The 17,267-nt window shown below is 43.5% G+C and overlaps 1 protein-coding gene across 15 annotated transcripts in view; it reads right to left on the bottom strand.

The window, feature by feature from the left end:
* The window catches only part of LOC128865064 (muscle-specific protein 300 kDa), a 286,723-nt gene that overhangs the window by 148,539 nt on the left and 120,917 nt on the right, over positions 1–17,267 (bottom strand). For 12 of the 15 annotated variants that reach the window (XM_054104992.1, XM_054104990.1, XM_054104996.1 and 9 more), the window contains 6 exons: positions 4,021–17,220; positions 3,510–3,663; positions 3,285–3,445; positions 1,707–2,675; positions 1,342–1,515; positions 175–412 (listed from right to left, as the gene is read on the bottom strand). In XM_054104992.1, the coding sequence (XP_053960967.1) occupies positions 175–412; positions 1,342–1,515; positions 1,707–2,675; positions 3,285–3,445; positions 3,510–3,663; positions 4,021–17,220 (14,896 nt within the window). The remainder of the gene's footprint in view (positions 1–174; positions 413–1,341; positions 1,516–1,706; positions 2,676–3,284; positions 3,446–3,509; positions 3,664–4,020; positions 17,221–17,267) is intronic. The other 3 variants (XM_054105000.1, XM_054104993.1, XM_054104997.1) reach the window with 1 other exon arrangement.

Genomic DNA, 17,267 nt, shown 5'->3' with positions numbered 1-17,267 from the left:
TCTACCTTGTAGAGTACTTGATAGAGAAAAGTTGAGATTTCTCTATTTTGGCTATAGCTAGAGTGAATATCACCCAGTGTTACTCTACCGTCTAAACTTAATTGAAAGAGGAGATTTTCATCTCAGTACAATCAGGCTACTCGCCAGTTGATGCTTGCATTTTCAAATACTTACATGATCCAGTCATTTCCAACATCAATTGTGAACGTTTGTCGCCAATGGAATTCAACAAATCATTCATAGCTACTAGCTCCTGCTTAGCAGCTTCGGGACGCAACTTGCATGGTCGTGTTAACCAATCGGAAACCGCTGATTGCTGCTTCTTAACCCAATCTTGTAGCTCGGCGCGTTGTTTCTGTTGTTGCTCTAATTCACTCACTGAAGCGGTCAATCCACCCAAGTGGGATTGCACCTAAATAGATGAAGAAAGCAAAAATTTGTTTTTTATAGTACAAAAACAAAGAAAAAAACAAAAGAAAATAATGCCCAACGAACCTAATTCAGCGAATGTGAAATTTTGCCCAAAAACCTTTCAAAACATATTATATATACGTATGCATGTAAGTGTATATGTGTGTTTGTATGTATGTATTTATATATTGGAGAGTTTGTTAAACGATTTTGAATAGAAAATTTTGTTGCTGTGACCCAAATTGCAGGTTTAGCACGAAAATTAGTACAAAACTAAAGCATTAAGAAAAGCATTACAATATCAGCAGCGTCAGAGTGGTCGAAAGTTTTGTATGCCAACAGGCGCCAAACTTACCTTAGTGATTAGTGCGTTAAGCTTGTTTACACGCTCGCTAGTCGAACGCATGATTTTGCTATTTGTGCACTCCTGAGCAGCTGGATCGTGCAGAGCGTCATTAGCCTCTTGTAGATCAACATCGACATCTGCTTTAGCGGCGATGTTGCTTGAGTGCAATGCTTGGTTGGCAGAGCTCGGCATCTTTATGCGTTTTGAAATTTTGTTTTTGTTCGTTTTTTTTTTTTTTGGCGTAAGGAATTGTTGCGGGAGGTGGTTAAATGAGCAGGTAGGGTATTTTTGTTTTTGTATTGTTGAAAAATAGCAGTGCGCATTGTAGTGTAAGTGCAGCGGATTACAATTAATTAGAAAATTATTACAAAAACAATTAGTAAATTTAAATTATAAAAAATAAATCAGTAGAGAAATAAATAGGGATTTCGAATGTGTTCTGACAACAGGTGTTAACGCTCAATCGGTATTACTCATTTTCTACGCAATAATTACACTCTTATATAAGCGCTCTACTAAGCGTTGTAAAGCCTTTCTTTTGTATAAATGCATAATTGCCCCCAAAAACTTAGTCAACAACTTACTTGATCCAGCAAATCTTCCAGCTTCGCGCGCACAATGAGCTCGCGTTCGGGTATGGCTTGCATAGCAGTCTCCAGCGGAGAGCTGGGGCGGCTGATGGAAGCAGTGGCAGCTTCACACGCTTGTACAGCAGCAGCAAGGCGCGATTTTTCGTTGTTCAGCTTGTTTTGCAAATCCTGAGCAAATGCAATGTTTAGAAATTATTAAAGATAAGTTAAAAAAAATCAAAAATAGTGTTCGTCATTATTAATATACTTTTTTTAATAAATCTATTTTCGTTATTTTAATACTAAATATAATTTGTTTTAAGCACAAAAAGTAATAAAAATCTTACTCCCGTTGCTTAGCACTTCACAGTCACACTCACCTGCGCACACTTCAATTGCTGTTGCGCAATTTCCAAACTCGTGGCCGGCGCATCGAGTTCGTTTTGTATAACCGGCTCATAGGCCTCCAAATTGCGCATTATGCTGTCCAAGGTATCCTCATATTCCTTGAATTTCGCCAACGACTCGTGCAAACGATTCTTGATTTGCACTGACGTCTGTAACAGCGAATTATAGCTTTCCTGAATATTCTTCAGCTGCTCTTCGACGGTGTCGCGTATGGCCGGTGTCGTCGGTGCGTAACGTTTAATTTGCGCTTGTCCCTTGGCATTCAAATCATCCAAATTCGATTGATATTTTTGTATTTCATCCAACAGTGCTTCATGTTGTTTGATTTGTTCTTCTGTTTGCTCGCGATTCGAAATGAACAGTGAGTTATGTGCCATAAGTTGGAAGGAAATTTGCAGTAGCCATTTCTCGATATCTTGCAAGCTTTGATGATAGGCATTATAGTCAGCCATTTCGTTTTCGAGACCCTTAATGTAGGTGGCGCAATCATTCTTCACTTTGTCCCAACGTGCCTGCTTTTGGTGCACAGCATCCACTTCGGTGCCCAAACCTTTAGCTTCGCCCAACAAATTCTCGATGTCGTTTCCCTTCTGTTTGATTTCAATCTGCAGTGCTTTGTAGCGTTCGAGAAGTGTCTTCATTTCACTCAATTCACCCTTAGTATCGGGAGCGATTTTAAGTGTATCTTCAGTGGCGGTAAGCCATTTCTCGAGCTTATCGCGATTGTTGGCAAAGTCGGACCAGCGATTTTGTGCTTGTTTCAAGTCTGTCAACTTCTGTTTGACAGCGAGTCCCAATGCATCCCAGTCCTCACGTACTTTAGTCATAAGATCACGCAATACCTCCTGCTTGCCTTCGGGTGTCACATTCGAAGCTTTCGTGTAGGCATCTTGTACCATGCCGAGCAGATGTTGACCTTCGGGTAGACGAGAAGCAAGCGACTGTGGGAAGAGAGAAAGAAGGAAATTATTTGAAAAGAAAAATAGGAGCAACCTAGAATTTTTAAAAGATTTCACAGATGTCACCAAAACAAAATGGCTGCCACAGGGCGCCAAAATCGACCCGCCAATTGAAAACCCCTTTATTTCCTGGCCGGTAGTGCCCAAATTTGTAACTCCGGATATGAGACACCAAATTATATAATAGAAAAAGTTTTTTCTTATAGCGGAGGCCCCTTGGCAGACAATGGCAAACCTTTGACTGTATTTATGCCGTGAAAAAGATGCTCATAAAGAAGCATCAGCCGTTCGGGGGCGGCATGGAACTGGGATCTATAGACTCTATTTGTGGAAAGACATCATGAAGCACATTACAAATAGCAGGAGAAGCTCGACCACACTTCCAACAAAAGGCATAAGCGCTATTTCTTACTATTATTTTTAACTAAATTCACTCACAAATAGCTATGAAATTTACCGAGGTCTTATTAATTGGCGCATATCGTACCCTTATATTATTTTAATGTGATTACGTTGGTGGTAAACAGAGCAGCGATTAAGATTATCAGATTATCAAAAACGCAAATTCACTTTTATAGTAATTCAACTTACATTAACGGTTTCTAATTGTTGCGCGATTTCGCTAACATCACCATCCGCAGTGCAGCCATCCAATATTTGTTGCGCCTTCTCAATCCAGGCATCCATTTCCTTCTTGTAGTTCAAGAACTCGGTATGATCAGAGAGATTCTTCTCAATCTTAGAAACAAGACCTGAGAAATAAATCAATCAGCAAATGTGCCGAATGTCTCAAACTCTACAATAAAAAACACTAACCTTGTGCTGATGTCAGCAGTTTAGTGTAGTTAGCCTGTGTCTCCACTGTCTGATCACGTACACGCGTGCAAGCGCTGTGCTCCATGAGCAATTCACAAGCGTCATTCAGATCCTCGACATTGTCCTTCTCCGCCAGAACTTCCTCCAACAATTTCTGCTCGGAAATCGTAAAAGATATATGGGTTATTAAAAAAATCTGTTTTCTTTACAAAGAAGAAAAATACTGTTAACTATTATCATTTTTATACACATTTTTAAGAATTTTACTTTTTCTAATATAATAATAGTATTAGTTAGAATACTCATGTTTTACTAGAATTCTTATCTAAAAAGCATAGTGTTTTGTACACTGTGTTTCGTAGGTGAGACGCAGCATTTTTAATGGAATGTGAGTATATTCAATGACTGATTGCAATTAGCTTAGATGATTAGTTTGATAAGTGCGTTTAGTAATAGCTCAGCTTGGGTATTGAGTTAGTAAGGAAAGAGAGTGATACATGAATGAACTTACCTTGGCGTATGCCAAGTCGTCGGGTGTTTTATTTTCGGCTTCGGCGGCTGTAGATACACGCTTGCTAATATCTTCAATCCATTTGTTGATCTTATTGAAATTCTGCAAGAATGTATTCCATAACGACAAACAAGTCTCCAAATTGGCGCGCGCATCACGCATCATCGCCTGAAGTGTTTCCCATTCGCCTACTAATTGCTTGATTTCCTGAGACACCGCATCTTGACCTTCATTGCCGCTGGTGGCAATCACTGCTTGACTTAGTTCTTCACAAGCATCCAGCAACGATTTGCCCTCCACCATTGAAGCACCAATGTCTCCTAGCTTATTAAGACGATCTTCAACTTGCACCTTTTCACCGTGACAATCGGCGCATTGTTCGATCTCAATGCGTGTTCTGCGCAACCAATCTTGTATTTCATTCAATGCCTGTTTATATTTGTCATGATTATTGACTTGGTTTTCGAGAGATTCGATGATCTTGCCGACAGTCTCTTGTAAGGTCTCGTACTTGTTGAGACCCTCATGGAAGTCTTTACGATCCAAACTGTTGTCTTCATTCAAGCGCGCATTAATCTTCTCGACAATATCATTATGACCGTTGATGTCACGTTGAATGGCGCGGAATTTCTCGAGCGCTGCACGTTTTTCGCTCAAATCATTTAGGAACTCGTCGCTGGTCTTGACGCTGGGTTCGACGTCTTCGAGCCATTCGGTTAGCAGTTTATGTAATTTGTAAACCTCTTCCAATTGTGACAGGCGATTCGCCAATTTCTGGCGTACGTCGTTCATGTCGATCAACAACTTGTCAAAGTCTTGTTTCAGTGCTTCGGTATCCTCCTGAACCTTGGACGCACCACTTTGTTCGGTATTCATAATCACTTTCTCCTTCAGCTCAAGCAGATAGCGTAGCTTATTCTGACCGGACTCAAAGCCTTGGCGCAAGTTCTTAACGGTGTTAAGTTTGATTTGCACCTCGTTCAAGGTACCTGGTATCTGTGCGCACTCCGCAAGCTTTTCGCGTGTGATTTCAATCCATGATTGACACTCTTCGTACAAAGTGCGGTGCTGTTGGTGTTCTTGGTAGTGCAACTCCAGACGGCGCATCACTTCCTTGGCCAACGTGAGCAGTGTATTGTATTTGGTTGCCAACTGCATGATAGCATTGCTAACGCGTGTATCGGAGCAGGTCTCCAGCAACATTTGTGCCTTCATATTGAGGTGATCTAATGTTTTCTGCCAGTCGAAAAGTGTTTGCAAGTGACCTTGGAACTCTTCCAATACTATCTTTTTGCGTGCCAAACTATCTTGTAGTTTGTTGTACGATTGCACCATTGCTTCTGTCTTATTAAGCCATTCTAGCGCTTCGCTGTATTGGTCTTGGTAGTCTGACCACTTGACAATACCAACTTCTAAGTAGTCTTTGGCCTTCTTCAGTGCTTCTACATAAGCATCAAACTCTTCTTGTAACAATCCAACCTCCTCTTCAATGATCTCTCGATCCTCGGTCTCAGCATTGTGACAAGCTAATTCACCTTGCACCAATACAGCTTGCAACTTCTTTTGCCCTTCAGGCACTTCACTCTGCAGTATTTTGAGTTGGTGTGTCTTCTCAGCTAACGCTTGTTTATCGCCAGTTGGCTCAGAACATTTGCTCAGATGCTCCTTGGCATTACGCAGCCATGCAGCGAATTCATTGCCGGCATCAATCAATGCCTGGAATTGGTCGATAGTATTCTTTTGTTTTTCGTACAGATCCTTGGCCTGTTTGGTGAGTGTCTCATATTTGCATGATATTTCTGAGGCTGGGGCGCCTTGCTGTAAATCGGATGCCTTCGATGCCACCGATTGTATCATTGGCTCGAAGGAGACTATATCCTGCACAATGTTATTAGTTTGACGCAAATTGGCTTTACGCTCGCTTAAACCAGAGGTTAAGCCTGGTTGACCTCGTTTCGATTTTACAACCTTCTGTTCGCATGCTTGTTGTAACTTGGACTCGCGGTCGGTAATCCATTGTTGCAGTTGTGAATAGCTAGAGCTGTAGTCGGCCCATTGCAGTAAATTGGTCTCCAACTGTACCTTGGCAGTGGACATTTTCTTTACCAGCCTATCCCAATCATTCTGCAGTTCTTTCATCTCGCTGTTGATCGTATCACGACCATCGGAGCGAGTATTTCTAACTACCTTTTCACCGTTGTTGATCGCCGTGTGTACCAAGTTCTGTCCCACCTCCCTATTGCTAATCAATTGTTGAATTTTCTCCAAGCGTTTCTGCAGTAGCTCCTTTGAGCCAGCGCTGGAAGAATCACTAGCCTCGCGTATTGCATCCTTGGCGTCACTGATCCAATCCTGCGCTGACTTCAAGTTCGCATTGTATTCACGATGTTGATCGCGATTGGTTTCAACCTTCTTTAGCACATCTTTAGCCAGATTAACTTGCACTTGATACATCGAGTTCAAATGTCTCAGCTGATTGTTCACATAGGACTCCAAATGTGATTTCAGGAGTCCCGCGGATGAAGCATTGAATTTATCGATATCCGCTTTGCCTCCTTCCAAACGAGACATTACTTCACGCATATCCGCCACTTGTTTTTCTTTATCTGGTAAGTTTGGCGACAAGTTCAGTTTGTGATTCTTAACAAGAATATCAATTTGTTGCAACCACTCGATCAACCGTTCGTATTCATCTTTGTAGGCCCGCCATTGAACCATGGTAACCTCCAAGTTTTCTTTCTGTTGGTTAATTTCACGGAACAGTGACTCAAAGCTGTCACGCAAAGCACGTATGTCATTACGAATAATCTCTTGTCCTTGCGGGGATGTACTAGCCAATACAACTTCGCCCGTGTGAACCAAATGCTCCACTAATAATTCGCCCTGAGCTTGCTTATTCAGCATGGCTTCAGTTGCCTGCACGGCATTTTCAATGGCCAACTTATCGCTGAGACTACTCTGCTTAAGCGATGGGAACTTCTCGCGTGCACGGCTAATCCAGCTAACCAAATCATCATAAGCTTCCTTGTAGAGACGATGATCTCTGTATTGATCATGACGATCGGAGAGCAGTTTCTGGATGCGCGCAAACAATTCATCGAAATTATCGAGTACTTTCTGAGCCTGGAAGGCTGCCTGACTTTGTTGACCGCTTTCGATCATCTCTCTAGCCTGCACCTTCAACGAATCAACATCAATCTTCTCCATGCGCACCTTTTCTTCGGTGGCCTTTACGCGATCGAGTTGAGCGCGCTTCTCAGGCATTGTAGTTTGATTTTCGGAGAGCTCTTTCAACACATTCTCCAACCATTCATTGAATTTACGTACATTTTGTACTTGTTCCAAGAAACCAGACCACTGAGTAATGGAATCATCAAGAGTAGATTTTACATCGATAATGCGCAATGCAATATTGGACCACAATTCTTGTAGATCTGATAGTTTTTTGTTGATCGCTTCGTGCCCGGTTGGTGCGGTATTGGCAAGCACATTCTGCGCTAGCTCAACAATACTGAGTACCTTCGCAGAGCCCTCATCTTTGAGTAGTATAATATCCTGAATAGTTGCTAACTTCTTATCCAGTTCCTTTTGGCTCATGGAGGACATATCAGCACAGTAGTCCAACTTATCTTTGATGCCATTAATCCAAGTGGAACACTCAGAAATGGCGTTATCGAATTCTTGATGAGATGTGACATACTGTTGCCAACGGTTGTTGAGTTCCTTTACTTTGTGGAAGATCTGCTGATATTTCGTAGTCAACTCAGGTCCAGATGAGCGCATGCTGGACGCACCCTTCAGCAATGATTGACCCTTCTCTGAAACGCTGTCGATTTCTAGCTCCTTAGCGCGCATTTCACCTTGTAGATTTTTCAATGCTTCCAATTGCGCCTTCTTATCGTTAAGTGTAGGCTTCAAGTCAATTGCGTGCAACTTGTTGTCCGATTCGCGGATCCACGCCAGGCATTGGTCGCGTAGCTGCTCATATTCTGCCCACTGCTGCAAACGGTTCTCGATAGCTTCAATGGTCGAGGTAATGGCAGCGATAAGACCTTCCCACTCCTGTTGGGTGGTATCAATTTGGGATCTGATATTTGTCTGTCCACTCTCAATAGTGCCAGGAATAACCTTTTCGCCCAAGGCGCGGACTTGATCCACGCGAGGGAACTCATCGGCTAAGTTGTCTTTGAGATTTTTCAAACGATCTAAGTTTGTATGCAGAGATACTTGTTCCAAATCCAAATCACCCCAGTAGTCAATTGTGTTGTGCGTGGCTTCAATGTACTCTTGTGCTTCCATGACGGCCTTAGTGTACTGCTGGTGGTCACTCACAATAGCCTCGTAGCGTTCAACAAAGTTCTGGGCACGTTTGAGCACTTTATCGAATTGCTCAGCAATCTCTTTAGTAACATGGTCGACATGATCGTTCTTCTCCGGCAAATTGCTAGCGATTTCCTGCAAATTCTTCACCTCAACTTGATGATTGTTGAGATCATTAAGAGTGTCGCGGTACGATTGCAATTTAGCGCGTTTCTCGTCCAACGTGGTTTTCAACTCAATCTCAGCTGGTAGGGCTTTCTCAATTTCATTCAACCACGTCTGCAATTTTTCGGCGATTTCATCAAATCCAGACCATTTGGACATCTTATCTTGAATCTTTCTAGAAACGATTGTGAGATTGTCATAAAGCTTGTCGAAGGCTTCCTGCAATTCGGCCAATTGCACACGTATGGCTTCACGTCCTTCCGTGGCCGTGGATGCATAGCATTTCTCACCCCCTTCGATGGTGCTGTTTAACATCAAAGAGGCATTGGGTTGTTGGGCTAAGAGTTCTTGGATTGCGGTCTGCTTCTTTAGCAGATCATCGCGCGAACCCACTTGCGCGAGATCGCTGGAGTCATCGAACTTCGCTTGCGCATTTGCCAAGAAATCAGAGCATTGCTTGTATTTTTCGTTAAATTGTTGATGGTCATACACAGATTGTTCGCATTTCTTGAGAATCTCTTTCGTGGTCGCTTGAATGGATTGGAAACGTGAGGTAACTTGCTGTACGTTAACAGCGATTCTGGTCTCACCAGAACTTTGGATTAATTCCGAGGAATCGTCTTTCATTTTTTCGAACTCTATTTCATTTTGACGTAAGTTCTGCATAAGCGATTGGAAGCGATTTAATTGCTCTTCCTTCTCTTCCATTGTCGACTTTGGATTATAGTTCTTGAGTGCGTTCTCAGCTTCGCTCAACCAATTAATCAAACGATCCAGATTTACTTCGTAATCGCTCCATTGTTGTAGGCGATTCTCAAGGCCACTCTTTACGTCGCTAAGTGCGGCGCTAAATTTATCAAAGTCCGCATGCAAGTTGGCTAAATCTCGTGACATCGCCTCTTTAGAGCGCGCAGGCAACAACTTTGCATTCTCATCAATATGAGCTGAGAGGTTTTGTAGTTTAGAAACACCTTCGGGTAAACTATCTTGAATTTCGCATATCTTATTTAGGCGCGCTTGTAAAGCTGGCTTGTTACCAGAGTAATCTGAGTAGCCGGTCAAGCGATCCCAAAGATTCTTCTGATAATCCTGCTGTGCCTTCTGCAATTCACTGAACTGCTGATACACCTCAAATGCTTCCTCGAGCTGTCCAAGCAATGTGGCACAGTCATCGGCCACTTTTTCATATCGTTTGTTTACATCGGCAACGGCGTTCTTGATATCAGCAATATTTGTAGGGGCAGTACCCTCCAAAAGTACAGCCGCCTTCTCATTCACAGCCTCAATGATGCGCTTGTGCGAGTTGATGTCTTGTGTGGTGGTCTTGTACTTGTACAATTTGGAGCGTATTTCCTGCGCACTAGTCCAGGTGTTGGGATTTTCGTTCTGTAGCACCTTTTCTATTTGATCCAGCCAGTTGAGTGTCTGTCCAAGTATATCCTGGTAGCTCGATAGTTGCACACTTTGTGCCTCTTGCCGTTTCTGCAGATTGCGTATACCTTCGTCCAGTTTGTCCCAACGTTCATGTATATCACGCAAATCTTTGCGTATTTTTTCGCGTCCCTCAGTGGAGGTTTCAGGCAACGCCTTCTCACCGGCAGCATTCAACGCATTGAAGAGCGTTTCTGCTTGCTCTTTCTCAGAGAGCAGAACTTGTAAAATATTTGCGGCTTGAGAAGGTTCATGTTTAAGCGCATTCTCCAATTGTTGCTCGACCGGTTGAAGCCACAAATCCACTTCATTGTATTTGTCCTGGTAGATTTGATGATCATCCACTAAGTTCGACCAACGATTCACTACCTCTTTGCTGAGTACTTGCAATAGTTGGTAGCGGTTGGTGATTTGCATTGTTAGCGTTTTCAGACGATCTGCACCACAATTGTTCAACAGAGCGTGAGCTGCGTCAGCAAATGCGTCAATCTCCTTCTCTTTCTGCAATATAAGATCACGTTGGATTTTGTATTTCTCCAATTGTTCCACCTTCTCGTGCAAAGTTGACTTTAATTGCTGTTCACGGAAGACGACTTCGGCTTGACGACACCATTTTGTGAGCTCTTCAAGTTTGCTCTCAAAATCATTCCATTGCTGCAGAACGTCCTTTTGCTTACCTTCGATGCCTTCAATATCATCAAAGTGACTCTTTATAGTGGTCTCTAGTTCTTCGATTTCTTTTTCGAGGATCTCATTGCCCTTTTCTGAAGTAGTGGCCTTCACCTTCTCGAACTGACCACGTATTTCTTCGATTATCTTTTGCGCATGCGGTTTATTCTGAGCCAGCTGCACCAATGTCTCAATCTTTCGCTTGATGTCAGCCTTTTCACCATAGGCGTCGTCACACTCCAGCAATTTCTCCTTCTCGCCAGAGATCCAAGTCTTAGCGGCTGCTATTTGATTATGTAGATCGGTATGCTCTTGCACGCATTTATCCAAATTATTTAGAATTTCTTCAGACTTCTTCACAATGTTGTTGAACAATTGTTTGATAGACTGTAGATAGACGTTCAGTGTGTTGTCCTTGATTTGATCGATTAACACCTGCGCCTTATCACAAACGTTATCCACCAATACATTGTGTGTTGTAATTTCCTGGTGAAGCAATTTGTGGTTTTGCAGCTGTGCACGCTTTTCTTGCAGTGTTGTCTTTGGTTCGGTGTGGCTCTGCATCGCCTTGTCTACATCCTTTAACCATTTGGTCAGCTGATCCTTGGCAATATTGAAATCGTTGAACTGTTGCAGGCAGTGGTCTATATTCTGTGTGGCCGCATTTAGGTCATCCGAATAATTGTCCCACATGGTACGCAACGCACGCAGTTGTTGGCGAATTATCTCGCGACCATCGGGGCTTGTATGTCCGTATAACTTCTCACCGCGATCGACCAAGCTTTCAAAGCTAGTTGAATCGTTGATGCGTTTGTCTGCCATCTCACGCAATTTGTTTTGGCGTTCTTGCAATATGTTCTGATCCCCGACAATTTCACCGTTTTGTGCCAAATTTTCTATGCACTGCTGTAAGTCTTTCTTAAACACTTCATAATCAGTGTCGAAGGTTTCATGATCCTTTACGTAATTGGCGTACTTCGCAATAGATTCTTTGCAGAGATTCTTCAGCGTTTGATAGCGTGTATTCAGTCGAGACAGTTTAAGATTCAAATCGGTTTCACCCTCGATTTCACGACCTTGGTCGAGTAAGTCATTAATGGACGCTGCTCGTTGGTCGATGTCTTTTGCAATGCTCTCGAGTTGGGCTAAGTGCGCTTTCTTTGTGCCAGCCGTGCTCTTCAAACTCTGATTCTTCACGACATTCTCGACATCTTTCATCCAATTATCGATCTCGTCGATAATGGATTCAAACTCATCCCATTTAGAACAAAGTTGTTTCAATTTGACGAGAGAATCCCGACACAAAGTCATAAATTCATCCCATGACTTCTTTGGCTCTTCGTAGCTACGTAGCAATGCTGGATGGCCGTTGGGGTGTGTTTGTGAAAGCACAGTTTGCAATAGTTGGTGGCATGTCTCGAATATTGTGTCGCCTTCGGGCTTGTGTTGCAGCAGATTCTCAACAACAGTTAACTTCTCTTCTGCACCTTCCTTTTCAAAAGTTGTCTCATTCAAAATATCAATTGCTTCCGATTTTATGGTGTTGAGCCAATCTTGTGCTTTCTCCAGTACTTGGTCATATGCCTCATGCTTGACAACCTGGTTGCCGACCACATTGATACGATCGGCAATTTTTTTAGACAAACCATTGTACTCTTCGATAGACTCTTCGGTTTTACGTTCAGATTCGTCATCGCAGAGTGTCACAGCCTTATCGTGCAATTGTTTTAAAGCGTTCTTATGCAATGTTATCTCTTGCAGAAGTGTCTTGTAGTTCTGCAGAGCGCTCTTCTTAGCCGCCAAGGTGGGATAGAGTTCATCAGCTGCGGCCACCTTGGCTTTGGACTCGTTGAGGTAGTGCGACACCTGCGTGTAACTCTCCTCAATGGAGGTCTTCTGTATCAAAACGCCCTCAATCTGTTGTAAGAGCGCATTGGCTTCGTCACGTAAATAGTCGTAGTTTTCGCGTATATTACGCAGCTCTGCTCGAATCTTCTCTCTGTACTCAGGTATTACAACAGGATATAGTGCCTCACCGATATCAACAGCATTATTCAACAAAAGCTGGCCATTATCGAAGGTCTTCAAGTAGTTCTTCACTGTCTGCAACTGTTGAGCAGTAGCCGAAGATGAGCCGGGTGAGCCCATGCGCGCCAATTCTTGGAACTCAACTTTCGCATCAGACAACCAGTCATTGAAATCTTTCACGGCTGTCACAAAATCACTATTCGCGTGCTGTGCGTTTTGCACCTTGTCGATGTAGCCAGCCAAGCTCTTGGCCACAGTTTGGTAGCGTTGTAGCAAGTGTGTAACAAATTGACCAATACGTGCTTCGGGATTCTTCTCCATCAGCAGCTGTGATGTCTTCTCTAAATTCTGCACTACTGGCTCGTGCGCTTTAATGTCTTGCTGCAATAAGGCGAGTTCTTGCAACTTCTTCTGGATTTCTGGTACATTCACTTGATTGCTTGTCTCGGCTTTGATGCGCCCCTCAACATCGCGTAACCACGAGGAAAGCTCTTCATTGGTTTGCTCGTACTGCGACCATAAATCTACATTTTCATCGAGCACATTCTTGATTTTATTGAAATTATCTTGCAATGCTTTCATTTCACCGTTCAATAATTCGGCGTCCTTTTGCAAGTCCTTAAGATTTTGTGGTGTTTCAACAGCTTGTAGTAGCTCCAGAGATTTTCCAATTTCAGCATTACGCTTTTGGCAATCGTCAATTGCCTTGCTGACCTCCAGTAGCGATGAACGCTTCACATCCAAATTGTATTTGTCACTTGTTGACTCAGGTTGGCACCAAGCCACCTTTTCGCGCTGTGTGGCAATTATGCGCTTCAGCATACCGACCTTATCGGCATGGAATTTCTTCAGAAATTGCAGAAGTGAGGACTCGATCTTCTTTGCATGTGTATCCACGGCCTCAAAGCGTTTTTGCACATTGTTCAGTTCCTTGGGTATAATCGACTCACTGAATGTTGGATATTGGGCGCGCATCTCATCAACGCACTGCTTAATGTTGTCAATTTCATTAGCGCTTCCGTCTAAGGCGCTGCGTAAGTCGCGGCATTTCAGTAGACGTTCCATGATTTTGCTCGGCTCACCTGACATGTCATCGCATTTGATCAACTGCTCACGCAATTTGTTCACTTGCTCGCCTGCGATTTTGATCTTCTTGCGCAAATCCTGTTCTTGCTCATTGAAAGTTGAAGTGACTGCTTCTAAACGTGCGGCATTCGAATCCACTTCCTGGAACTGCGCTGTGAGCAGTTTATTTAATTCAGTAAGTGCTGGAATTTCCACGCCGTTGTTAATTTTTACAAGTTCGCGACTCTTCTCTGCGATGGTGTCCTTCAGTATTTGGTAGGAAGGCAATTCAGCATGGTACTTAGTCAGACGCATAGGGCCGAATTCGATTTCAATTGAATTATCAGCAGCATCACATAGACCCTGATTAGTTTCAGCCAACCATGGTACTAGTTCCTTCTTAGCATCTTCGATCTGTGACCAGATTACCGCCTCTGTCTCATACATATGTGCACTCTTGGCAGTCTTGTCGTGCAAATCTTGCCATTGCTGTTTGGCTGCCTTTACATCATTGGAGATTTCTTGTGGCACAATTTCGCCGATGGCGTCAAATAACTTCGCCACATTATTGCCGCGTCGCTCAAGATCATCAAGATTCGCCTTGGACTTGCGTATTTGCTCCATAGTTTTGCGCGTCTTTTCCGCAGCCTGTTGCAATTCCACTTCATCGCGCGGTTGCTGTGGTATAGCGCTGAATAGATCTTCGGCCTTCTTAAGTTCTTTCGCAAACTTATCTTTTGTGTCAGCGTATTCGCGCAACGCTTGGCTAATCAAATTATACTTTTGTATGCGATCGGCAATTTCGTTCTGCAGCGTGTCATAGTCTTTGTCGAAGATCAAGAGACTTTCTTGTATGGCGGGCATAATACCGATATCTTCACGCATCAATATAGAGCCCTCATCATGAAGGCGATCCTTTAATTCGGCCTGCCCCTTGATTACCTCATTCAAAGCAACTAAGTCGGCTATAATTTGGTCTATATTATGCAAACCGGGCTTCTGTTGTAGAATGCTATGCAATTTAGCCCGATTGTCTAGCAATGACTGACCGAAATTCTGACCAAGCGTTTGGAATTTCTCTTTGCGTACGTTCATCTGTTCAGCCTGCTGTTTTTGTGCCTGAGACCGTATTTTCAAATTGTCCAATTTATTTTCGACATCATTAACAATCTGTGAGGCAATCAGTGGTTTACGTGTCAAAGCATCACGTAATTGGATGGCCGGACTTTCATCGATCTCCTTGGCTTGTGCTTTCCAATAACTCACCGAGCTGCCAATTGTATCGATTTCATTGATGATCTTACTAAGCTCCTCTGGCTTCGGACCTTCGGGCTTCTCCAGTTGGTGTTTCAAATAATTCAAGTGACTTTCGGTCTCATTTTTCCAGCCAAGTATTTCTGTCCACTTCTCGAGCGCGACCTTCTTTTGCTGCAGATTTGTTTCGAGGTTCTGATAGTTAACAACCAGTGTTGTATAACTGTCATTCAGTGTTTTGGCTTCTTCAGCTGGCGCGGATAGCGAAAGTTGTTTCACTTCATCGTATATTGCATTGAAGCTGGGTTTCTTGTCGGCATGTTCTTGCATCAAAGCATGAATAACGTGTAAACTGGTCTCAACGCGTTCAGGATTGATTTCCTCGACTTGTGCCACTTGGTTGCGTAGCTGATCCATCCAATTGGAAAAGTTCACCATTTTGGCATTGAAATCTTGACGCGCTATAATCGCATCGGTTACTTCATTGATATTAGCACGTGTACCCTCGGAGAGCTTCTGCAGTTTGGCTTTCATATTATTAACACGCTCCTTGAGTGCAACTGCGCCCTCTGGCGCCAAATGCAAACTTATCTGATCGGCTGCTTGACCAAGTGCGACGAGTTTTGCTTGTTGCTCCGAAATTTCATTATTGAATGACTTGAGTTTGACAAGCTCCTTCTCAAGCTTATCGACGTGCGGTGTATTGAGCACTGCCGGGCGTTTGCCCATCGCTTGATCGCCCTTATTGACCCAATCTTCCAGTTTGGTAGCGTCGGCATCAAAAGATTTCCAATTGGCGACAAGTTTTTCCAGCTTACCACTGGCTTGCCTGGCATTTTCATGAACCGATGTCCAGCGGGAATGCATGGCATCTAGCTCGTCAGGGGCATTGGTTTTGCACAGCATTTTATGACTAATGTTTGATATGCCTTGGAGTCTGTCTAACTGCTCGAGGCATTGTGTTTCGAACTGTTTGGCGTTTTGTTGCAATGCAACGGCTTCTTCAAGTGTAATGGGCTTAGGAACTATGGTATTTACCTTGATTTCACATTCCTCAACTATCGGCTTGATTTGCTGCAAACCAGTTTGGTATTGTTGCCAGTTCACCAGATCTTCCTTCACAGCCTTAGCTTGATGATCAACATTACGGTTGATTGCGCTCAGCACCTCTTGCAGTTTGGTGATTTCACCTTTAAGACGTTTAGCTTCGGCGATATTGCCCTCCTTGGGTGCCAGTTCGGCAGCATCCGAAGCCAATATGTCCAGCTGCTTCATGCGCTCGCCAAGCACGCCCTTGAAAGCGTTCACCTTCACAACACGCTCTTCGGGTGTGAGGTCTTCGGACTGCAATGCTTCTATGCTCTTAGGCGCCACACGATTTGCCCATTCTTGCAATTCAGACAGGCGCGATTTATAGTTGTTCCACTTGGCGCTATAATCTTCTAGATAACCGACGCGATCCTTTACATGTTCCATTGTATTAAAGAACATCTTCTCGACTTCAGTCACTTCCTTCTCTAATATGGGACGCTTATCTGGCGCGGCCAAAGGTGCCAGCTCGGCTTTCAAGGAATGCAATTTAGGCAGCAATTGATGTGAGGCCTGCTGCAGATGAACATTCAGCTCACGCTTAGCTTGCAAATCTTGACTCACATTCTTGGGGTCGGTTTGAAGTGGTGTCAACGCACGCAATTCTGTCTCCGCTGTCTGCAACATGGAAAAGATGTCGTTCTTCTGATCGACAAAATCATTCCACACAGCCTGGGTGCCCTTGAGTAATTGCAATTTGTCAGAAGTTTCTGTGTATGCCTCATTCCAGCCTGTCTCCAAGTTCTTCACTTCTACATTAACGAAAGTTGGCGCATGTACATCTTTGCTCAAGTCACGACCACGCTGTAACATCGACATAATGTGTGGACGTTGATGGTCAAGCTGGCTAATGGCATATTGTTGCTCTTCAATAAGTTTATTGACGCGTTCAAGGCTCTCTGGTGGGGGTATATTGGTGGCTTGCTCCTTCACTTTGCTAAGCAGACAGACAACCTCGTGCACCTCACGACGATATGTGTAGCACTTGGAGAACACCTCGGTCTTAACCATTGTTATTTCGATGGTCGGTATGAGGTTCTTGTAGCGAGCAATTAGATCTTCGAGTTTCTTCTGTTCGAGATTTGCCTCATCTTCGCTGGCGTAGCTAAGTAAGGAGTCTAGCGTTTTCACCAGCCATTTCATGTCCTCCCTTTTGTTATCTGCTTCTTGGCAGATTTTCTGGAAACAAAGTGAACGAAAAGGTTTCGATATTAATAAACAGTAAT

Source organism: Anastrepha ludens, chromosome 5 (genome assembly GCF_028408465.1).
Source record: "Anastrepha ludens isolate Willacy chromosome 5, idAnaLude1.1, whole genome shotgun sequence".
NCBI classification, from domain to species: domain Eukaryota; kingdom Metazoa; phylum Arthropoda; class Insecta; order Diptera; family Tephritidae; genus Anastrepha; species Anastrepha ludens.
Note: the sequence above shows the minus strand (reverse complement) of the source record. Positions and strands in the feature narration are given on the sequence as shown.